This window comes from Dreissena polymorpha, chromosome 2, assembly GCF_020536995.1.
Source record: "Dreissena polymorpha isolate Duluth1 chromosome 2, UMN_Dpol_1.0, whole genome shotgun sequence".
Taxonomy (NCBI): Eukaryota; Metazoa; Mollusca; class Bivalvia; order Myida; family Dreissenidae; genus Dreissena; species Dreissena polymorpha.
This window is the reverse complement of record NC_068356.1, coordinates 56,070,448-56,096,269: the sequence shown is the minus strand read 5'-3', so window position 1 is coordinate 56,096,269 and position 25,822 is coordinate 56,070,448. Positions and strand designations below refer to the sequence as shown.

The window sequence follows — 25,822 nt, the reverse complement described above, 5'->3', positions numbered from 1 at the left end:
ATATGGACAGCAATTCAAAATGTCGTAAGCAGACAGAGTGAAGATAACCATTTACACATCGATATTTAATTGCTAATTGTAGACGGATTTTTAAGTTCTGTGTACATAAGTTTATGTCTACTCATATATTGTTTCTCCTTTATACCGTAAAAGCGGAATGTGCTAAAATCGGACGATCCTTTTTGCAAATGCATGCAGCCCATTTTTTCCCAAAATTATTCGTATACTTACTTCAATTTTGGCCATGGCAGATCACCCTGGTAGCCAATGCCTCTGTTGTTATGACACATTGCTGCCATCATATTGAAAGTGATTATACCGTTCGTTGTGGAGACATTTTGTTCCATGATGTCCATGGGCCAACGAAAGACTCTTTAATAGTTCGTCACACTGGCCCTGCAAATGATATCAGCTCTGCATTAGTAATGACCATTCGATTGGTTGCAGTTCAATAAATACAACAAAGTAAATGCAACAATTGATGAAACTAAATTCACTAATTAACTTACATACTCTTTTATCTTCTTTTAAACGTCCGTATCATTTTAAGTCAAATAATGACGACGATTTCAATTTATAAATTGTTTCAAAATAAATCTGTACAAAATATTGTTTTGCGTCGTTTTGCTGTCGTTTATAGACGGACAATATTTGGTTTTATACTAACATCTTTAATACAAAGCATCTTAAAGATTTTCGTCACGTTCAACATAAGTACACCAAATTGCTTTGTGAAGAACCTTTTTGCATGTATACATAATTCATTTACAATATGCAAAAGGCCATTGGCTGATATCTTTTTAGACACACGTTCACTTTTTATTTATTCTTCAGTAAAAGTGAAGCTTGGCTAGCCATAAAATGTATAAAAACATACTTTGCATTGGCATATCATAGGAGGTGATTCAAGTTTTGATAATTGTATGTCTATGGTGTTCAGTAGTTAACACAGTAGATAAGACCGAAAAAAAAACTTCATGAAATAGTTTATGGAGTTCCATTGATTGCTATTTTAAAGTTAAATTTAAAACTACATATTCATCTGCGTGAAAATTTATTTCATTAGTATTAAACATTTTGTATATTTTACCACAGGAAAAGCACAATGCAATATTAAAGTGTTGTTGTATAAATGTTGCATTTCTTTTATAACATGTGCTATACACTGTTTCATGTGTTGATATATGGCTGTTAAAAAATGCACTAGTATAATGTTGATTATAATCTGTGTTATTATCTTTCAACAGTGTCGATGAGGTTTTTCGAAATACCTTATAATATAAGTCCAGAATCACAACGCAGATAATTGGTTTAACAAAACTGCATAATACAATAGATAGTGTTTGTTGAAACTAAATCAAATGAACACGATTGCGGTGTGCCCTTAACCGTACTATGTCAACGTAAACTCGTGATACCAATTTGTTTCAATTATCTGATAACGTGTAGGTCATGGCGAGTTCACAAACTTGCGTGAAGGGGTTAACGGTACTGGTAGTATACGGACAATGAATAAGAATACTGAGTCTCGCTTTGGGAAAACTGGGCTTAATGCATATGCATAAAGATTCGTCCCAGATTAGCCTGTGCAGTCTGAACAGGCTTACTATGGACTACCCTTTCCGCCTATACTGGATTGAGTTGAGAAGTTACTTCCTTAAAACAAAATATCTGGACGAACCTTTACGCACATTCATTAAGCCCTGTTTTCCCAGAGCGAGGCTCACATGTATAATATAGGGCCCGGCAATCATCGCAATAAACAAAGAGCCCCGAGCTACAAAAAGGTTTCTATTCTGCCGATGCAAATTAAAAAGGGACTCGTTTTTGTATATTTGCACTACGTTAATCAACACATGACGATGGCTTTGATTTATTCAAATAAATATTACAGTCCTAAAGCTGTCTAAAGTGATCACGTGTGCTGTGTACCTTAATCTTATGTGGGAACTACATTTTGGTTATGTTTGATGTGTTAGGTTTTTCACACTATTTGAGTACCTTAACACATAGTAACATACTGATCGTGTATTTCCTTTTAGTGGGACCATTTCAGATCTGGAAAAAAAATTATAGGGGGAAATGCATACGGAACACCTGTTTCATTTTTTTAGTGCCCATTATGGTAGTGAAATTCCTATTGCCAACATAACTAACAACAAAAATACGATTGTGTATTACAACAAAGTTAATTCAAGTATTGTAAGGGCTAAAACAGCGCGATTTTATGTATTTAATTTATTCATTTAAAAAAACACAGTCACGTTCACAACATAAATAAAATTTAAGCCTAAAATCGTAAGGAGGAACATGGCTTACCTAAACCGTATAATACCTAAACGATACGTTGAATAAAATACCAATATTTCGTAAACACACGTACACCGTAACTGTCGAGGTTAACATCTATTATGAGTTCACCAAAATTCACACGGAAGCACCCAAGCGCGGCACGTACACACTGAAAGTAAATCGTTATAGATTCGACAAATACAGGTTTGCGCAGGTGTATTAAAAGTAATGTTTAACATGGACACGCGCAAAACATGCGTGGTTGTTTACTAGCTATGTTAAGGGCGTTTAATATGTCTGTTAAGTCAATTTTTTCGCAAAAGTGTTTCTTTTTTTACATTTTATTTTCATTTATACATGCAAAGAAGGTAAAGTATAACACTAATTCATTCACGTTTGATATATAGAAAACTCGTTATGTGATTTTAACTGTGTTATTGTAGGGCGTGAGACGTTAGATATATATAAAACTCGTTATGTGATTTTAACTGTGTTATTGTAGGGCGTGAGACGTTTGATATATAGAAAACTCGTTATGTGATTTTAACTGTGTTATTGTAGGGCGTGAGACGTTTGATATATAGAAAACTCGTTATGTAATTTTAACTGTGTTATTGTAGGCCGTGAGACGTTTGATATATAGACAACTCGTTATGTGATTTTAACTGTGTTATTGTAGGTCGTGAGACGTTTGATATATAGAAATCTCGTTATGTGATTTTAGCTGTGTTATTGTAGGCCGTGAGACGTTTGATATATAGAAAACTCGTTATGCGATTTTAACTGTGTTATTGTAGGGCGTGAGACGTTTGCGATGTATGCCTGGTATTGAGAGTAGAAGTAACAAGAAATATCTTTAAAAAAAGATATACGGCGTTGATTGTGGTCGATGTTTATGAACGATCAAAAGTTATCTCTATGAGATAAAAAGTAGCGGATGCCTTTTTTCTGCGCAGTTCTTAGCTACATCATAAGCAAATCAATTACGGGGTGCTGCGCCAGATTTCGTGGCTTATTTTGCTTTATGTGATATTATTACTCAGATATCTATATTTACAGAATAGAAAAACACAAGAAACATGAAAATAAACGAGTGCATATAGGTCAGCCGGCAATACTCGAATCTTATTTAATTGCATAATTATAGTATAGTGAATTATTGTGCTCATAAATAAACTGGTCTAAATGGATAAATATTTCTAATTAACTTTATCAAAATTGGTCCTTATCATGCAAATGTTGAAACCATATTAAAAATCGATGATTGACATACCACAATAATATCGCCGAATATCTTTATTTAGTATCTTTCTGATCAAAACAGACTTTAAGTGCACAAAGTTTACGAGACGGCGTTTATATAAAGATTTCTGCAACTGACCGCAAACTGACCTTGATACCTTGCGGATTGGAATGCAATGCATTACAGTGACTACGTTATTGTCAGTAAGACCGGTGTAACACTTCGCAACCCCTTCTGCGAACTCCGGTGATGAACTGTATATAAACTCTGACTTTCACAAATGGCCGCGAATTGACCCGAAACCTCGCGAGTTGAAATGCAATGCAAGTAAGTACTAAATATGACAACATAGCCTTTAGTATAAACGCTTTTGCGCTGGTAATTCTCTGAAAATAAAAGGTGAACGCACAAACTGTATTTATGTCGAAAATTGATTGTAAAACTGTTCTATCTATTGAGTCTTTTCATTAGAGATAAAATTGTTTCATGCAGTAAAACAGTGTTACAAAGACGCGGATATGTTTCCAATGTTCTGGTGTTATACTCAAATCAGCCAATGGAATAAATGAAGTGTATTCATTCGTACCTAGCCGCGGGAAATTTTATTTGAGTATTATTGGACACTTACAAAGGTCAAGACAGGGTGAAAAGCTGGCTTAATACAGCTTACGCCGAAAACAGTTAAACAGAAGGAATACTATGACATAAAAAGCCAAATACAGAAGGATTGCTTGTTTTATGGATTGTATATGTTTTTGAGGTGGGCACTTTTATTTCTGCGATTTACATACTGCGTAAAACACACATGACAAGGAAAGTAAAAGGCTTCATTCCACAAACCCCAGTGTTATATTCGAAATATTATTATTATTATTATTATATATTTTTTATTATTATTATTATTATCATTATTATTATTATTGTTATTGTTATTGTTATTTTTATTATTATTATTATTATACCGGATTTACATAACGCCCTTTTCATGCAAGAGTACACGTTCTAAGGCGCTATTGAAATATGTTCAACTAATAGCATTGCCATAACTAAATTGAAAGCAAAACAACCCGATATAGCTGTTTCATTGTTTATACAGATATATATCTAATTCATTAATTACATGATATTACTGATAATTCCATTCATTTTTAGGCTATTAAACTTATGTTCACTGTTTCATGCTTGCTCATCACCAGGATTAACTCGCGAACGGACCACACTCGTTCAGCGTCACTCAAAATTGTATTGATTGTGAAATATGGTAAGAGTATTTCCTCTTCGGACATATTATGTGTTATCCAGTATTTCAAAATATTAAAACACTATAGTAGAAAGCGCTAGTTGTGCAATATATACATGCATGCTATCTGACTGTTATTGTTGAACTGAAATAAGTAAATGTTTATTTTAATCCATAAACGTTTAAAGCAGAATATTGTCCGTGAACCTTTTATATTACCAAAAAGTATGTACACTTATTGTATGTACATATTAGTACATTGACATTCATAACTAATCCAATACATACATGTTATTTAAGGTTTCATGTTAATAAAATAACACTTAAATTAGCATAACAAGGGTTTGAAACAATTGGTTTTTAATTAAAATTCAATTTAATGTTGAAATAAATGGCAATTGCTAATGTGCTGTTTCATTATCAAACTCTTCGCCAAAGTTATCTCCCCAAACAAGTAAATGGTTTTCATTACATTCATAAATAAAAATGTATATCCACTATTGAAAATATAAATAAATAAACAGCTTACTAACAATTATATTGCTTTTGAATCGCCAACCATTACGTGGTGTGTAATGGCGGTAGGGAGGCATACTAGCTATTCGGATGTTTAAACTTTGAAGGACTGAGTTTTAGTATTGTCTAGCCTTTCTGTTATCAATAGGGGAAGTTACAGCTTAGACAAGTTATCCCGCTTTCGAATTGTTTAGTTGAAGCGAAAGGTTGATGATATTATAATTTAATTTGCATCACACATTTTGTTGTTGATTTTTAAGGATTGTTATAATTAACGCGTTATAATTCTACATAAAAACGCCATTAGAACAAATCGTAACGTTGTTTCAAATGACGCAACTACAGATGACAATCGCCTAAATAATCAATTAGCAATCCTATTGCTGAGACTAGTTTGTTAGTTTTTGAGTGTCTAATTATAAAATCGTCTCTCTATTGTTGTTGATATGCATGTACATATATTAATATACACATATTTTTATCTATTGTATACATTAATGATGTAAATACTTGTTGTAAATGTGTTAAGCTCTCCATGAATGGAGGAAATAAAGAATCTATCTATCACACATTTTGTTGTTGATTTTTAAGGATTGTTATAATTAACGCGTTATAATTCTACATAAAAACGCCAATGTTCTGTAATAGAAAAATATATTGGCTAGCAACTATATTTATATTTTGAAATCGAAAGTAACTTCTTTCGTTTGTTAAACAACCCATAAAACATGCATGCTCGTAATAATAGTATATGGTTATTGTGTTTGTAATTAGATTATAGGTTGTGTGATTCTTTAGTGAACTGTAATCAGATTAATTATATGATGCAAAGAACACAACATTATTTGAGATTTCTTACGTTTGATTATTCATTACTAAAAAAAATCATCTCTCACTTTAAGGGGATTTCCCGCATTGTTTTTTCTTAAATAATTGATGTGAAAGCATTTGAGATTATTGGCTGAGTAATATAAATGACGGGTTTATTTTATCGCTCAGAATACATTGTGCATTTTAGACAGAGTGTCATAAATATGTACACAAAGATATGTTGGTTTTATTATAATGTGTTCCAACCTACGTATATGTTTAAGTTCGTATGCCTACTAGACATATTGGGACGTTAATTATGAAAACTGTACCTTTTTCTCAATGCGAAATTCACGCTCACACAGATTCGACGAGTGTGTGCATTGTTTTGTAATCAACATGTATGGGATATGTTTATCCATTTTATATTATTGATTGTGTTCAAAATGTATATATCAACATGATATTTTCAAGGGCTAAAAGGCATTAGTTATTTCTAGTGATGCAATATTTGGCACATTTTATTTAATTTTTGTTTAATTTTACATAGCTTAACTTTTAATTAAACATAGGTTTATCTTAAAGTATATTTTCAAATAGGAAACATGAATGTGCAATTATCAACGATGCTTTCCTGCTATGGATATTAAGGATTTTACTTAATAATATACTGGGCACTAACTGTTCTTATTGGAAATAAATTGCGTAAAGGTTTACATATGTGTAAAACAACTGATATAGCTAGTAAATGAAAATACCAAATTTTATGTAGTCATATTGAAACAAATATTTCACGATTGATGCTCTTTCAAAAAAAAAGAATTATGTGGTGATTAACCATTTACATGCGTACACTAAAGAGACAATACTATTAATGTTACGATGTTTGATGAAACGATCTGAAAACACTAAACCCCGATTTTTTAGATACGAATCTACCTGTTGTGATCGCCCCAACATCTGCTAACCTGTTGAGCAAGCTTCATTATCTAGTAACCTGGTGGAATCTTCATTCTGTAATGCCAATGAATTCAATACAACTGCTGGTAATAATATTATAACTGAATTGGTCGGATCGGCATTGGATTACAATATGTAAGCACTTATTAAAGCAATTTTCCCTCTGTATCGAGTGTAGTTTTTTTTTAATTACATTATTAGTAGCTTAATATTCAGTAGCAAGTTACTTCCATTATTACACCGTTGCGATCAGGAAGAAGCTGTGGAATAAATTTGTCTTAAAGAGTACACTTCTATCCCCAAAATCAACGTAATTAAGAGCTAAACGTATTGGTTTCTCCCTTACTTCATTTAACTTGATTGTCTGTATATAAAAGTATCGGATCATGTATCAGAAAATACATTGTAGGCAGCTTAGCAAATTAAAACGAAAATTATGTTCAAGTTGAAAATGTTTCGTATAATCGCATCTGTATTACGAGCCGACGCCATTTCATACCCATTAGTGTTTTTAGAAAAAAAAAATTAACTCAATTTCTTTTGCATTACTGCAACAAACGTAAGTGCTTCAAACATAGCAATGATGACACGTTGAAGGAAATGCATGAGTATTTATGAACGTGCAAAAAATATTAAACTATCCTAATTTAATGACAATTAACTCTCCTATTTCCTTATTGTTCAAACGATTACTTATATAAAACTAATCGGCTTTCAGGTGCCTAAGATCTTACTGCAGCACGTTTAGATGACTGAATGTGACACCAAACATTATGAATCAGAAGGGTTCCATAGACAGGGCTTAGTGTCCAGCCAACAACACCTGGTAAGATTAGCTCTCCCGGATGGTAGGCATATGGCAGTCGGACTGTCCGTCTTTCCATAAGTATGCCATTCCGTCTGTCTGTCTGTCCTTCCGGCATTACGTTTCCCGAATTGTTTTGCCTTAACGCTTTGAGATATGAACATGTTTTAGCTAACTTGAGTACATGTGCTCATGTTGAGCTTTTGTGATCGCCTTTTGTCCATCGTTCGGCGTCAACATTTGCCTTGTTAACACTCATGAGGTCCCATTTATTGTCCGATCTTCATGGTCAGAAGATTTGTGACAATTCTATCTTGGACGAGTTTGAGCATGGTTCCGCTTGTTTGAAAAACAAGGCCGCCTTTGGGCGGCGCATTTTTCCTTATATGGTTATATATGGCTATAGAAGATTCCTGTAAACACTCTAGAGTTCACATCTATTTTCTGGTCTTAATGAAACTTAATCAGAAGATTTGTCCCAATGATATCTTGGTCGAGTTCGAAAATGGTTAAGGTTTGTTGAAAAACATTGCAGCCAAGGGGTAGGGAATTTTTCCTTATATGGCTATAGTAAAATCTTGTTACTTTCTAAAAGTCACATTTATTGCCCCATCATCGTGAAACCAGGTGAGAATATTTGTTGTAATGATATATTGGATGAGTTCCAAAATAGTTCCGTTCTATTGAGATACGTTGCCCCAAGAAGGGCGGGAAGTTATCCGTATATTGCTATAGTAAAACCTGTAAGTACTCTAAAAGTTACATTTATAGTTCACTCTTCATGAAACTTGATGAAGATTTGTTCTTATTATTGGACTGCACAGAACAGGTCAGTTCCTTTGTATCTCAAGTGAGCGACTTTGGGCCTTTTAGGTCCTTTTGTTTGCTATATGATTCTACATGCATAATTAACAGATCAAATTCGAGTTTAGTTACGTTCCATTTATTTTTGGCAAATTAATAGACTTATACATTTTTTCTATAACAACAGTTTTCTGGACTGTTTACGAAACGGTTATATATATTTACCTGGATGTTGGTGTGTGAGTCTTTCTACATTACTGACAAATCAAGTATGAGTTTAACTCCGGTCCTTTGATTTTTGAGGAAGTTAGGGGCCTTTCACTTAGAAATTGTTCTTTATAATACTACTTGTTTTCGGATTTTGTTTCCGAAACTCTTTGAACTATTTACCTGATTTGTGTGTATGTGAGTCTACCCTCAGCAGTTATAGATGAAGCTATAGTTTAGTTCTGTTCGATTTATGTTTGGAGAAGTTATGGACATTAGTATTGGACTTTGTGCTAGAAGCTTGAAGATATATAACTAATTTTTAGTGTTTCAGTCTGTCAACATGACTTACAGATCAAAGTTGAGTTTCGCTCTTGTCAATTGATTTTTGACGAAGGTACGTGCCTTGGACTGAGAAATGTTCTTTAAAATAATACTTTTCTAGACTTTTCTCAGGAACGCTTTCAGAAACTGACTTCTTTGGTATGTGAGTCTTACAACATGATCTACAGATCAAGTTCAGGTTGTGATTTTTACGAAGTTACGGGCCTTGGAATTAACCAATTTCTCTAAAGCAAAAACTCTTTTCCGAATTGTTTTTGCAACAGCTTTCATATATGGAAACATTTGAGGTTTAACAAATGAAAAGCACATTTGTGACAATGTTTCGACCAACGTGAAGTTTGTCCCTCCCTATGGTATTACACACATACATTTTACGAATCTATATTGTGGAACATTAGTTTAATAAAGGCTGGTATGTGTTAAATTTAATACCATTAATTGTATTCATATTTTAGTTCCAATAGTAAATACTAAAACTTAAAACTTACAATTTATCGCATTCCTTATGTTGACAACTTTAAAAATACTTTGTTTTATAGCATGCCTCTGGCGCTGATGTCTTCATTCAAATTTCAAATGTTCAGTCCTTAGAATCACATTTTCATCCGATTTTTCAAATCATTGAAGTGCTATGTAAGTGTTAAGTACTTTGTTCACCTAACAAATTCTTAAATTAATAAAATAATACGTTTAATTATGCAGCTTCAATTAATTAAAAGTCAGATGCATATCAATAAATGTTCACTACTTGTTTCTGTAACAAAGTGAGAAAATAGAGATAAACATGGTATGTACATGTACTAACGAAAGAATTTCAGAAATAAATCATCTCTTCGTGTATTGATTTTTTTTCCCGAGTATCTTCATTTATGTAAATAATGTTATTTTACTCGATTATCGTTCACACGATACATCGAATACCGGATTATAGAACACGCGAACATACAAATAAACATATAAGTATAACTTTCACAATTTATACTTTAAAAACGATGGCATATTGTGTATCCGATACAGTCTTCTTGGGCAATTAATCAACTATATCTTACGTAAAGAAGTTTGATACAAATGCAATATATATTGGTGTTTTAAATACATGGACATTCCAGTACACTTATCATTTAATGTCCGTTTATTGAATCAACTCATGTAAATTAATCCAAATGTTATTATTTTTTATTATTTTAGGACAATGAAACTATTTTCATATTTATGACATATGACATTATATTTAATTTAAACATATTCCAGGTTCAGTGGAAAAATGCCTTCGTTGAAACATGCACTGTAATAAGCTTGCTCGACTATGGTCTGGAGATCATACAAGTTCGGAGAGACGCATACAGCACTTTAGGCTTAGGACTGCACGGACAAATGGAACAATAACGACTATTATTACGGGTAGCAAGGCTAAGGGGCTGATCCGCTTCCTTGAAAGTGATATAGACATCATGTTTGTACGCAATAATTTCGTTTGTTTAGAAGATTGTGTTAGTGCTGATAAATTTCCTAGAGAGATAACCGTGTTTAGATCATACAGTCGTACGAGTTACCCTGGGCACTGTAGACTGCTACTAGAAAGACGCGATGCAACGACTGACCGGAACGTAACCGATGCGTTGTGTGATAATGGGCATGGTCACGAACTCCGGAGCAGTGACTTATTTGTACATAACTGTAGGAAATGTAAATTCCTGAAAGGCATAGTACAGCATGATCGCTCGGGGCCGTCAATGCCTAATGCATTGTCCGGTATATTACACACAGACATAGTAGATGCATTTCGTTATCACTGCCCCAGCATCCTGTCTAAATGGGCTGCAAGACCTTGCCACTGGCCGCTATCGTATGTCGTTCAGCAGGTCGTACCACTTGGGGCATTTCTTACGCCTGTTGGATTTAAAGGTAGGGAATATCAACATGTTGAATGGAGAGTTTGTTTGAACGCCGGTGAGATCGAACTAGTATACAATCTTAATGAAACTCAAATTAAATTGTATTTTCTATTAAAAATAGTCAAAAACGATGTTTTAATTCAACATAAGAAAGAAGTTTCATCTTGCGACATTCATCGAGCTTTGTTTAATTTGTTGTTACACGCCTTGACAAAAGTTGGCAAATTAATCACATATTGTAACAGGTTCAAAGCGGAGCTGATTTCTGTTAATTTACAAGGAGTGCAAACTCTTTTGAAAATTTTCTATCATCCCTCACAGTGGTCTCCCCATACTCCTAGTTAACCTATATAACGTTATCTACTCCAAATACAAGACGAGCTGAATAAATAATCAGATACAGGTTTACAATATATCAGAAACCATAAGCATAATATGTATACATAGTTTAACATACTTTATTTATTACTCTTCGTCAGCGAACAAACGATGTTAAAATCGACATTATACAAAAGTAAACTTATGTACACATGTGTTTGAAATATTATTTATAGGCATACAATTAAATCGAAATGATACTGTTTGTGGAAATAAATCTCATAGAGGTCAATGAAAACAGAATCCATATGGTATAAACATTGAATGTATAAAATCATAGTGCACCAATATATAAGGCAATTAGAGGATACGCACATCCACATGCATTATAAAACAAATGCTGATCAAAACATATGCGAAAACAGTCTGGTATTCTATGTACGAAAACGAAATTCTAAAATAACTTATGTTTACTGTTAATGAAGTGATAGCGTATTGATCGCAACATACGAAACATACTGGCAATCAAGTTCCGAAAATGAAATTCTATAATACATTCTCTTTAGTATTTATGATTTCGGTGACAGAGCAAGTTTGTTATGTTTTAAGCGCATTTCTTTAACCCACGATACAGTGTTTTCAGCATTGCACAGTTTGACTCGCCTACGTGAGGAACGCATGTACACGTATAGGCCTGCTTGTTGTTCAAGCGGCAAGTTTCACCATTGTAATGAGAAGTCTACCCGTCACATTTGAACATGGCGAGTGCAATCATGAGTGCAATTTTGGGATTTCTACACGGGCAGAAGGAAGTAAGCGTTCTACGATATTGGCACACCATGTTAAGCACTTGTGACACTGTACCGCGTATAAACTTGATACTACCGCTCTAATTACGGATTTTTCTCTGGGCAGCACTCTGGATGGGATTCCGAGATTGCATAAGATACATATTGGTTACCGTTCTTCGGCATTATCTTGAATAAACCAGGGGTGGTATTCCAGAAACATCTTAAGTCATTTCTTAAATAATTTCACTTAAGTTCAAAATTACAATGTTTTGTATTTCTTTACTAAATAAGGAAACACATGTTTTTGGGGTATTCCTAAAATAACATTGGCATAATCATGTTATTTCAATGTATATCTTGATGCCAATCTTTTGCAATATGAAATGAAACACTTACGAAAATTTCGCAATTTAAGGATAAGAATAAAATTTAACTTAAGATTCTACTGGAATACGTACCGAGGTCTGTGCATGCATATTATCGAGAACCTGGCTTCTCTGGTCGCATTTGTCACGTGTTGCCGGAGAATGCTCTTCCACTGCATCTTTGAACAAAGGTCTCACTGCTCAAGTTCATATTAAGATACTCATACCCATATAGCACTTTTTTACTACAATACCGCACAATGTCATTTATGACGATACCGTCACCCTTGTCGGAGTTATACTCGAACCGCCACTGCTTGGTTTACTAGTCACAAATGGATATGATGCAGTGTAGCCCATGGCTGGATAGAACACATATATATAGAATGAGTTTATACATATTAAAGCCTTAACACTTCTATAATCATCTTACCACATCCTTCCAGTGAATATTACTATGGTAAATTTCAATGGAGAGTTACAAGCTGCGAGAAGTTATGACAAGTAGCGACTTTGAACAAAAACAGCAAACGCTCTATTTCATTAATACACAATTCATTGTGCAATTACATCAGAAATATTTTAATATCCGCTTACTTGTCGCTAAATGAATTAAATGATATACAATAACTTTATGTGAATACACATTCGGGCGTAGTTTTGATCTCGGGGGTAATTTAACGGGTGAATAGTTTATATAAAAGCCTAATATACACCTAATGCACAGGCTAATTAGTACTTTATATTGCCCTTATTAGAATGTTACATATCAATACTTTTCTTATGTTCAGATCAATATGCGAAATTCTAAAATACTTACTTTGCACTAACACCTGTGAATGCTCTAATTGTCAAGGTATCCGGTGGGTTTTTTACAAGTACATCAAGGTTTAACTTGGTAGTTTAAATTGGTCATTAACAAAATAGCTTTTTAAACACGCACTTAATAAATGCCGTACAATAATTTAATGGAATTTCATACCTTGAAATCTTACTCGGTTCAATGCGATGGTCTAAAACAAGGTTATGCAAGTTTTAAAGCGTGATTATTAATTTGAAGCTTATAGTGTTTTCCACTGTATTTCTTACGTGAGGTTGAACAATTACCGGCCGTTGGCATAATTAACGACACGCAACCCATTCTGTCAGTTATCTGTGGTAGAATAATAGTGGACAATATTGAATCGATAACAATAATGTGCCTTTCAAAACCGCCATTTCAATCGATCGCGTGTATAACTATACAATATAATCGCCATTATCTTGCCTACATAAATGGCTTAATTAACATTCTTTCAATCAATTCTGCTCCCCCCTGCGTGAATTAGATCAAGAACGTAATGACATCTCTCATAGCCAGTATTCATTCTTCTCTTGTGTTTATCAATGTGGGGGACAATACCGGTACCTAATTTGGGCAGTTAGAGACACATGTTTTTGCGTTTCACAGTTACACGACACGGTGATTTTAGATTGTATTCTGATTGCCTTATTAATTGTTAAGTTTAAGTGAACTATGGACAAACCGTCACCGAATTGTATCCTAATGCGCAAACAAATCAACGAAGATCGGAGAGACGCACCGTGCCGCTTCTTATCGATAGTTCACTGAGTTTATACTTGTTCATTTGTTGCGATGTTTATTTTGCACTCAAAAGCACGTCAATGATATTGATGAGGCAGTGTCCAAACAATCAAATACAGCACAAATTGCAGATCTGATCCAGTTTTCTCGCAATTAAATAAGTACGACAACTTATATCATAGTCGACATTCCGTATGTTTACAATCGGCGATTGCAGCGAGGATTTAACATACATCGTTAGACGGTGGGCATAACTTGTATTCTTCGTAATGTATATCTGATACCATCCACGTATCAACCTCTTAAAGCTCTGTGCTCTCATTTCGGATGATACAATATTATAAAATTGAGCTCCTTTAGTTTTCTAACATGTTTGATTATCGTCACTGATTGATTACTTGCAAATATGTGTTGTTCTTCTAACACAGAGGTGTTCTTACAGCTCCAAATATTATATAAAAGTTATACTTATTGATTTAAGAGCTTTATATTATAAAGGTAAATTTCATTTTAAATATAAGTTTTATCGTGCTAATATTATCAACGACAACTACACAATATATGTGAGAATGGCAAGGCTCACAGACTTACGGGCGGATGAAATAAAACACAAAGTCCACATTTTGTACCGTTTTAGAGAATAATTCAACATTCTTTTCGACCTTCTTTTCTCGCCACCGAAATAAGTTCTAATGAATGGCACTATTTTGCAACAATTTTAGTGTGTGTTTTTTTTTATAAACTTTTGCTGTTAATATTTAAACAAAGCTTTTCATGTGAGAAATATGTTTAGTCTAGATTACTTATAATGATGATGATCATGATGCTGATGATATAGATGGAGGTCGTGGTGGTGGTGGTAGTGGTGGTGTTGATGGTGGTGGTGGTGGTAGTGATGATGATTATGATGATAATGATGATGATGATGACTTTTTTTTTTGAGCGGTGATGTCATCTTAGTGCCACCTTAGAATATCGTATTATTCAGTTTGAAATTGCAAAAAAAGTATTTTTTATATTGTAAAGGTACCATTTACGGGTAAAAAAAGAATATAAAAATCAAAATCAAAAGCACATGCTTTTTGCAAACAGAATCCGTCCACTGGTTGGCAAAAGGTGGTTGGCATAACGCTGATCTAAACAATTTATGTTGAAAATACTGTAATTTCCACAATCATTTAAATCTTCAAATGATTTTACTCAAATGTATTATTTATAATAAATATTATTAAAAAAACAATACAAGTTTGTTTTTCTATTTTCTTATAAAGCATTTGAAGTTATGAAATCAATGGGTCAAACATGAATATACACAAACAATATTAAGGTGAATTACTACTTGTAAAAACAAATTAATACCGTTTGATTATCATTGGTTAACCTTTTAAAAGTAACCCAAACGGGTGTCATAAACATAAGTGACCCAAAGTGCCCCCCAAGTTCCCAACATGTGGCGGATGTTTGTCCAGTAATTGACATGACGCCGCCTGTCAATCAAGTTCTTAAGAACTGATCTACCAATCAGCGATCGATTAATCGGGCGCGTTAGTTAGCAACGAACTGTCCGCCATTTTCTAGACAAGCTATGTATAGGTTCACATTTAATTACGCGAGATTCTTTTGTTTTCCTCTTTAAAAAAAGTAGTTGAAAATTGTTAAACGGTATCGATGGGGACTATGCAACTCGGACAATCGATATCCTGAAAGATTAGTTGGTGCCATTTAATTTATATTCTTTCTAAAGCCGAAAAGAGATATTGAGAAGTGTAAGAGATGTATAAATGCATGCGGTCGTCACCACGAACAACTGAACGTCAACACTGTCAATGACAATTATAATATATTTTTATCGGATATACTAGCAGATTTAAATAGTTTATGTTATCGATCTGATTATCACATAATATTTCACGTTTTTAAAAAATAGTTGTATCAGTAACTAGGTCATTAATATACAGAAGCGAGGTTCATCTGCATTACTTAAAGATGATGATGATGATGATGATGATGATGATGATGATGATGATGATGATGATGATGATGATGATGATGTTGCTGCTGCTGATGATGATGTAAATGATGCTGCTGCTGCTGCTGATGATGATGATGATAGTGCTGCTGCTGCTAATGATGATGATGATGATGATGATGATGATAATGCTTCTGCTGCTGCTGCTGCTGCTGCTGCTGCTGCTGCTGCTGATGATGATGATGATGATGATGATGATGATGATGTGATTTTGTTGATGCTGCTGCTGCTGCTGCTTCTGCTGCTGCTGCTGCTGCTGCTGCTGCTGCTGCTGCTGCTGCTGATGATGATGATGATGATGATGATGATGATGATGATGATGATGATGCTGATGCTGCTGCTGCTGCTGCTGCTGATGATGATGATGATGATGATGATGATGATGATGATGATGATGATGATGATGATGATGATGATGATGATGATGATGATGATGGTGATGATGATGATGCTGATGCTGATGCTGATGCTGCTGCTGCTGCTGCTGCTGCTGCTGCTGATGATGATGATGATGATGATGAGGAGGAGGAGGAGGAGGAGGAGGAGGAGGAGGAGGTTTTAGTATATTAGAGTTATATGATCGTATTCTGAAGTAACTTACAATTGTAGATTAATACAGGTGACACATCGGTTATATATAAACGGTATGCAGATATGTTGTTATTAACGGGACCTTGGTTCTCCTTTATTTTTACATGGTATTGATGGCATACTGAGATAAACAGATTTGTGATTTGTGGTTGTGTGTGACACCCAGACAGGTTTATGTAGCACGTTGTATGGTATATAACGTTAATGTTGTATAATTGTGTAATAATATAAATCAAGTTATTAACTAATTGGAAACTGATTTTTGGATCTTATTCGGCATACAGACTAATAGCGTTCGAATTGATCCATTAAATTATTTTTTTCAACGTCTCAATACAATTTTTTATTTACAATTACGGGCTTCACCAAATTAATTATAATGTTATGATTGTGTATTATGTGTTTGTCATAAGGCACTAGTGAATTTGCAAAAAATGTATTTCTTAATATAATGACACAGTTTTAACTGTAAAAAAATCGCCTTGAGAGATTTACACTGAGTTGTAATAGTGCTTACTCTCATTATCATCCCAATTTATGAAAATAACTTGTTTATTTCAAAACACATTTCAAACGCTTTTCACAGCGCCAATAAAACAGATAACCAAAAAACCGATCATCATCTCCCAACAAAGCGCGGGTCCATCGGCTTTTATAAGAATATATCTTTAGTAAAAGAAATAACCGAGCCGGCACGTCGATAATGCATTTAGCGCAATGATGTTGGTGAAACTTAGTTTACAAAGTTACGATGTGTTAGTCGCATGGTAAAAAACTATGCAACTTTTGCTGTTTGGAGATTAAATTTTGGAAAAATATGGTCTTTTATGTTTAGTTGATTTCAGGTGATAAGGTAATCTTGTTTTAATCGAGTTGCAATACGAAATGTGTGTGTGTGACAAATGCTGTAGAATATGGTAAAGTGCATCGTTTTGATTCACTGTATTCGTTAGTTAAGATCAATACTTAACGCAATTAATAATATTTTATTCTAACGTACACGTATTAATTGCATTTGCAATCAATAATAAAACTATTATATTAAATTTATATTATCAAGTTTAAACACATCAGCATATAACACAACTTCTGACAAAAGACACAACTTGCATTCAATATAATGCATAAACCTGAATCAATCACAATCCATCTAAACTTAATACATACGGAATATTACGCTAGTCAATTGTTCCAAGAGTTTGTATCACTCGAGTGGCTTGTATGATGACGTATCACAAGAGAGGCGGAGCCTCGAGTGTGATGCGAAATAGCACAAGCCACGAGAGTGATGCAAACTCTTGGATCAATTGACTAGCGTAATATTCCTTTTATTATATACAACAACTAACGAAAACAGTTAACAATTGAATTTTTTACTTGAACAAAACTGACAAAACAATGACTAAAACGGTACGACATATTTTATTTAAGACGCGTATGAATAAAGTTTATGTATATTACACTTGTGTTTTCCGCTACAAAAACAAAAAGACGTGAAAACATTACTTGTGTTTTCCCGACTTTTTTTTGAGCGGTGATGTCATCTTAGTGCCACCTTAGAATATCGTATTATTCAGTTTGAAATTGCAAAAAAAGTATTTTTTATATTGTAAAGGTACCATTTACGGGTAAAAAAAGAATATAAAAATCAAAATCAAAAGCACATGCTTTTTGCAAACAGAATCCGTCCACTGAATGGCAAAAGGTGGTTGGCATAACGCTGATCTAAACAATTTATGTTGAAAATACTGTAATTTCCACAATCATTTAAATCTTCAAATGATTTTACTCAAATGTATTATTTATAATAAATATTATTAAAAAAACAATACAAGTTTGTTTTTCTATTTTCTTATAAAGCATTTGAAGTTATGAAATCAATGGGTCAAACATGAATATACACAAACAATATTAAGGTGAATTACTACTTGTAAAAACAAATTAATACCGTTTGATTATCATTGGTTAACCTTTTAAAAGTAACCCAAACGGGTGTCATAAACATAAGTGACCCAAAGTGCCCCCCAAGTTCCCAACATGTGGCGGATGTTTGTCCAGTAATTGACATGACGCCGCCTGTCAATCAAGTTCTTAAGAACTGATCTACCAATCAGCGATCGATTAATCGGGCGCGTTAGTTAGCAACGAACTGTCCGCCATTTTCTAGACAAGCTATGTATAGGTTCACATTTAATTACGCGAGATTCTTTTGTTTTCCTCTTTAAAAAAAGTAGTTGAAAATTGTTAAACGGTATCGATGGGGACTATGTAACTCGGACAATCGATATCCTGAAAGATTAGTTGGTGCCATTTAATTTATATTCTTTCTAAAGCCGAAAAGAGATATTGAGAAGTGTAAGAGATGTATAAATGCATGCGGTCGTCACCACGAACAACTGAACGTCAACACTGTCAATGACAATTATAATATATTTTTATCGGATAAACTAGCAGATTTAAATAGTTTATGTTATCGATCTGATTATCACATAATATTTCACGTTTTTAAAAAATAGTTTTATCAGTAACTAGGTCATTAATATACAGAAGCGAGGTTCATCTGCATTACTTAAAGAGAAATAAAACCCAGCATGAAGCCAAATTATTGCTGTGTTTTATTACTCTGAGAGTAATGCACTTTATTGCCATTATACATGTTATTAGAAGGTGACACGTGATATATTATATTAATAACGGTATCTACACATGTGCAGACATGTGATGTCACCAATGAACGCTTTTAATCCACCTTTGAGATCGAATAGTTCTCATTTTTTTCAACGAGTTTCGTTTGATTTGTTCGAAAAAAAGCGGAAAAGAAATAAGTCAAAAACGGTGTAAATAAGTTTTATGTAACTCTGACATTCGGTAACCATAAGTTAGATTAATTAAATATATACCAATTCAAACGCGGAAATGCGGTTTTGACAAGAGCAAGTGGAAGCTTCAATGTGTAGAATTACCGAGATCACCCTTATGGAGCATTTATTTATTTAAAAAACTGGAAATGTTATGTTAAAAAATAACTACGCAGAATTAAGTATGAATTATATCACGTGTGCTTGTAGAATAATAGAGAAGATTGGTACCAACTTTGCGTAACTTAACGAAATCCCAGTTATAAATCGAGTTTTGTGTGTTCCAGAAACAAGTGAAAACGATTATATGTTTCTATTTAAATAGAATCGAATCGATATATGCCACATAATAATATTTATTATTACTGATATAACCAATAAATGCCGAACTTGGGAGAAGTCGGTACCTGCGCCAGCGTCTGATACAGGTAGCTTTACTGAATTCATACATCGCTACTTTATAAATGACAATGACCAAACTTATTGTGCTGTCTTGCACTTTCAATTAAAGTGATTGATAAATGTCCCATAAGCAATGTTTAATATTATTAATATCACTTTTATACGTAATAACATGTAGTTTTTTGGTACACTCGGTGTCAGAAAGCGTGTAAAACTTCACCGAAATCCCAGTTTACAGCGCTATTTCGTGTCAAATACACAAGTGGAAATGTTTCGTAAATAATATGGGTAAATGCCGTTGAAGAAGTGTTAATTTATAGCTAATACCAACATCACACGTAATAAGTGGTTCGATTTCGGTCAGCGCGCAAGCGTTTAAGAGCGTTATTCATGTACCGAAAAACCCGTTAAAATTAGCTGATGTTCTCTATAAACGTATATTTTTTGCATTCGCAGAATAACTAAATGACACAAAACCCTTATAAAAATGTCATATGGTGTCAGAAAGTCCATAAAAATAATCCGGAATATCGCGTTAATCTACATGCAGTATATAGGCAATGAAGCCAATTTGGTGTTAGCTTGTCTAGGTTTGCTACCTGCTGAGCCACGTGATTAAGTGGGCGGAGCGATCATAAATAAGGCGTCATGTCAATTAAGCAAAACTAATGATGCTTTCACTGGTATATTGAACCTTGAACCTTGAAAAATGCATGCAGTCGTGTGTGTTTTTTTTCTTCACTTTCTTCGCCTAAATAAATACATTTTATAAAATATAAGGAACAACAGACAAGTTTTTGCATATTTCTGATACTAATCAAATCAAATACAAAAAATGTTTGACATCATCATCATCACCATCACCATCACCATCATCATCATCATCATCATCATCATCATCATCATCATCATCATCATCATCATCATCATCATCATCATCATCATCATCATCATCATCATCATCATCATCATCATCATCATCATCATCATCATCATCATCATCATCATCATCATCATCATCATCATCATCATCATCATCATCATCATCATCATCATCATCATCATCATCACCATCATCATCATCATCATCATCATAATCATCGTCATCGTCATCGTCATCGTCATCATCATTATCATCATCATCATCATCATCATCATCATCATCATCATCATCATCATCATCATCACTAGTATAGTATAGATAACCCTTTAAAGGGATCTTTCACGGTTTGGTAAATTGACAAAATTGAGAAAAGTTGTTTCAGAATGGCAAATTTTCGGTTTAGTTATGCTATTTGCGAGGAAACAGTCTTACTGAACATTTGCCATGGTCTAATATAGCCATTATATGCATCTGTTGACGATTTAAAAACCTAAACATTATAAAGCGTTGCAACGTTAAACGATTGAATAATTTGGAGAGTTCTGTTGTAGTCGTATAAATTTGTGAAACTACGAAGATTGCGTATATAACGTATAAAATACCCATGGAATGTATGCTTGCAGAATAGCTCAGTTGGTAAATGCGTTGTTTACTTCAGGATTCCGGGGGTCACTGGTTCGAGTCCTGCTGCGGGTTGCTTTTTTTTTACTTTTTAAAATTTGATTTTTTACTTTTTACTGGAGCTTTTAAAATTTAATGCTTACATTTATCAATATAAAGCATTTAATGACAAACTTCAAAACATGCCAAAATCTGTGAAAAGGTCCCTTTAATGTGAGTTATTATTTCGCTTGCTAATTTCACGGCGTGGTGTAATTCTTTGTGTTTCACTAGATGCATTTAAATCATTAATTTACCATCAATCAGTTTCCGCACATGCGTAAATTTTATATTTTAGTAACAATATTAGCATGTATAATCGATACTATCGAGAGTTTTGATTTTTTTTATTTAAAACGGGTACACGTTTACAATTCTGTTTTAATCTTATAGGGGTGTATTGATTTGTGTTTGTGTGGAAATGGCGTGTATTTCTTAGCGTTTATATAAATTGCACGTTTGTCAAATCTTAAATATGTTTTCTTTACAAAATATGCATTATTTTGCGTTTCAAACATATTGACCTTTTCTAATTAGCAAATATTCATGAATGAATCATAAGTATGTTAGTTTGCAAATAAATGGCAAACAAATAATTATTTTCGTTGTTAAACAAATAATACATGTAAAACAGACAAAAATTATTTGCTACTGTTGTTATGAGTTATTATTTTTGTGCTTATTTCACGACGCTGTGATTTCTTTGCGTCTGAGTTTTTCTTCTATGAATATATCGTGTGCGAGAACGCAGACCATATAGAGAACTTTGGAAAATAAACACAATATGGCTAAAGAAGGAAAACGAAGAATTAAATCAGAATATTGAAGTATAAACAATTCCTGAAGATTGAGTTGCATATTTTACAAATGCATTCATTGTTGGTATACATATATTATATATGAATTAATGTATGGTCACCATCCTCTTCCGTATATTACGGCGAAAGTATTAATTTATTAAGTGCATCTGTTTTTAATGATCACCCCTGATATTGGTGGCTGCACTGTGACCATAGCAGAATGTCAATAAACATGGGTACAGCACACGCGTTGGGTCCGAAAAATGAAGTAAAGTAGGCCTTTACAGAGGCTTTCACAGTATTATATAATATCTCTGTTTATTGACACCCTGCTGTGGTCACAGTGCAGCGACAATTATCAGGGTTAATCAATAAAAACAGATGTGCTAGAAGAAGACCCTTTAGTTAATTAATTGCCATCAATTATCGCAGTATTTGTAATATTTAGAATTTAATAAATTAATACTATTGAGGCAAAGAAATCACACAGCGTCGCGAAAGAAATCTATATAAACACTAAGAAATACATATATATTTTCTATTTTAAAATATATACCTCATTTCAACAAAAGCATAGAGACAAAAACAACGAATCATTTCACCCGTATAATATTACGCACGGATTTGTAAACTTTTACCCGTTTAAATATCTTCTTTTATTTTTCAAAACTATCGGTAAGATCGAAAATATATGCTAATATTGTTAATATTATCCGATCTACAAGTGTAAAGGAACTGATCAATGTTATTTCATGCTTTCTGGTGGTTTATTGAAAAATATCAGTGAATTAAAACTGATACTTCACCGTTTAAAACCGTACAATTAACAGTGAAAATAATTGATAATTTTAATTGTTTTACCGGAAATATATTTTGGGGGAAAATACCAAAATAATCATTTGTAAGCATAAAATAAACATAACATTTGTTGGATTCGGTGAAATATCGATTTTAATTTACTCGTGAACATATAAAAAAATTATAGTATGATCACTCGTGAACTAAAATTGATATTCCACCAAATCCATCAAATATCTTCTATATAATTAATGATTGAACTACAGTTAGTGAAAAGCAAAAACATAACGACGCGCCTTGAAATTAGCAAGACAAAATATCTCTCATTTATGTTAAACTTTGAACTTTAGCAAATAATTGTGTTAATTTATCGTGTATTATTTGCAACACAGCAATCTATATAATTATTTATATGCAAATGAACACATTAATGATTCATTTTTTTAATGTTCGCTTATTAAACCAGATGTTGTAAACGCGAATATTTCGTTAAAGAAGCTATATTCAATAAAATAAGATTTGAGAAACGTGCCATTGTAAATAAAGACAGAGAGAGACACACACACATATTTTCAGTTTTTTTTCTTAAATTTAATACTCCTTTTCTACAAAAAAGACGCATTATTAAACGCGTACTTGTAAACAGCTTTCAATGTTTTTCCTCAAAACTATCAAGATCGATAAACTATGCTTGTATTGTTTATAAAATATAAAATTTACAAGTTTAGGGCAACTGATCAATGTTTAATTATTTGATTCAATCTAATAAAACGCAAAGAAATCACACTGTGCCAAGGAAATATTAGCTCACTTTAATATTAGCAACAAATGTGTTTGTTTAACGTGTATTATTTGTTACACAACACAAATTTAATCATTGATTTGCAAATTAACAGACTATTGATTCATTTATGAACATTTGGTAACTAAATAACGCCCATATGTTTTAAACGCAAAACATAATGAATATGTCGTTAAAGAAGATAAAGTAAAGATCTGACACACGTGCCATTTTATAAACAGTGAAAATAAAAATTATATTGTTCTACCTATATATACACAACATTACCTATACGGTCGGCGTTTTATCGTCTGCCTTTTAACGAGCGCGCTATATTTTTATTGAAGTCAGTTGCAATTGCCGCAGAAACATGATTTAATTTACTTGATCTTATACCAACAAGACTCTTACATAGTGTATAAAGTAAAGTTTATCATTTCGTATTAGTGTATTCAAAGTACTCGAGTTATTAAATCATGATTTAGATTTTAATATTAGACTACTAGTATATTTTTAATGAAACGACGGTAATGATAGCAAGAAATATCTTTTTAAAAATGATGTTCTTCATATATCCTGATTTCGATATCCAGTGCATGTACGCGTATATTCAAACTGCATTTGTACGTAGATTTAACTGATACTGCTTTGGATCTAATCGCACGTTTGTTTTCAGCGCGTTTTCTAAATGAAAAATCAAACCACAATGACGGCGTAACACGTCCCGCTAATTTTAATGTACTCAACTATTTAGCAATAAATGACATCATTCATGAATGTAAATCCAATTGACATCTCGCCTGGACACTTAATCACGTGGCTAATGCCTAAGTCACAGATAGACAACGATCACCGTCCCATCAGCGGCCGACGTATTTTTCCGCTAATCGGGCTGGCAACTAGCCGATGATATCACGGAAACCGGCCCAATTTGTAACATCGGATTCATTGAACGTGTATCTGCAAAAGTAACGGTATTTCCCAGAGGCATATACATCGGCCGGCGACCGCTTGATTGCCAGAGGGCCTCCGCACGATGCCCGACGGACGCCGGACGATGCTCGTGATGATGCACGTACAATGAATCCGATGTTAGGCGCACGCCGGGCGATAACCGTTCGTTGATCGTCCGATATTTTTTCGATCTCAACTCGATTCCTTCCCGGGACCGATGTCGGGTAAAACAAACTATGATATAAAAAATTATTCCGGACGCCGCCCGGTGCTACAAAATGACCCAATGTGCGTGCGATTATCGGCCGGCGCCAGCACGATGAGCGGAAAAAACCGTCGGCCGCTGATCGGACGGTGATCGGTGTCTATTTGTGACTGAGGTTTTAAAGTTTGTCAATCATCCGACGGCGGACGGCTCCGACGTGTCAAGTCTTCCCGATGCCTGTAGATCGGACACACCGTCCGGTGACCGGATTATCTGTGAGGCATAAGCGGTTAGAAAATATCAAAGTGGCTTCTTTGCCTACAGATTACGCGATAGTGCGGGTGATTTTTATGGACTTTTTAATCCCCTCTAACACTGGTTAAAGGGAATTGTGTCATTAAGATATAATGGAAATGCAGAAATTATTAGTTTAAAAAATATTAGCTACATAACGGGTATTTCGGTACGTTAAACACGCTCTCAAACGCGTGCGCGTTTACCAAAATCTAGCATGTAACTACGTGTAAATTAACACGTCTTCACTGGTATGTACACATGTTATGTACCAAAATATTAACGACACATTTTTCCCCCACATATTGTGTACACGAAAAAGCGCTGTATACCTGGCGTTTCGGTTAGATTTTACACTCTCTCGACGCCGAGTGGGTACCGAAATCCCCAT

General features: G+C 33.8%; 3 protein-coding genes across 14 annotated transcripts in view; 2 read left to right on the top strand and 1 right to left on the bottom strand.

The window, feature by feature from the left end:
* LOC127867104 (dihydrofolate reductase-like) overlaps window positions 1-25,822 on the bottom strand; it is a 632,040-nt gene that overhangs the window by 2,833 nt on the left and 603,385 nt on the right. For 2 of the 7 annotated variants that reach the window (XR_008043283.1, XM_052408119.1), the window contains exons 1-2: window positions 1,272-1,404; window positions 232-396 (exon numbers count right to left, since the gene is read on the bottom strand). The exons of 1 other annotated variant lie outside the window; for it this stretch is intronic. Coding sequence is in view for 5 of the 6 variants with exons in the window: in XM_052408119.1 (XP_052264079.1) it covers window positions 232-356 (125 nt within the window). In the remaining variant the exon portion in view is untranslated. Of the gene's footprint in view, window positions 1-231; window positions 397-877; window positions 924-1,271; window positions 1,405-2,319; window positions 2,455-25,822 lie in introns of those variants that run through there. 4 more of the 7 variants (XM_052408122.1, XM_052408121.1, XM_052408120.1 and 1 more) reach the window with 3 other exon arrangements.
* LOC127867113 (uncharacterized) overlaps window positions 1-25,822 on the top strand; it is a 707,753-nt gene that overhangs the window by 172,239 nt on the left and 509,692 nt on the right. The gene's annotated exons all lie outside the window — the stretch shown is intronic.
* LOC127867094 (uncharacterized) overlaps window positions 1-25,822 on the top strand; it is a 514,868-nt gene that overhangs the window by 193,952 nt on the left and 295,094 nt on the right. The window lies entirely within an intron of this gene.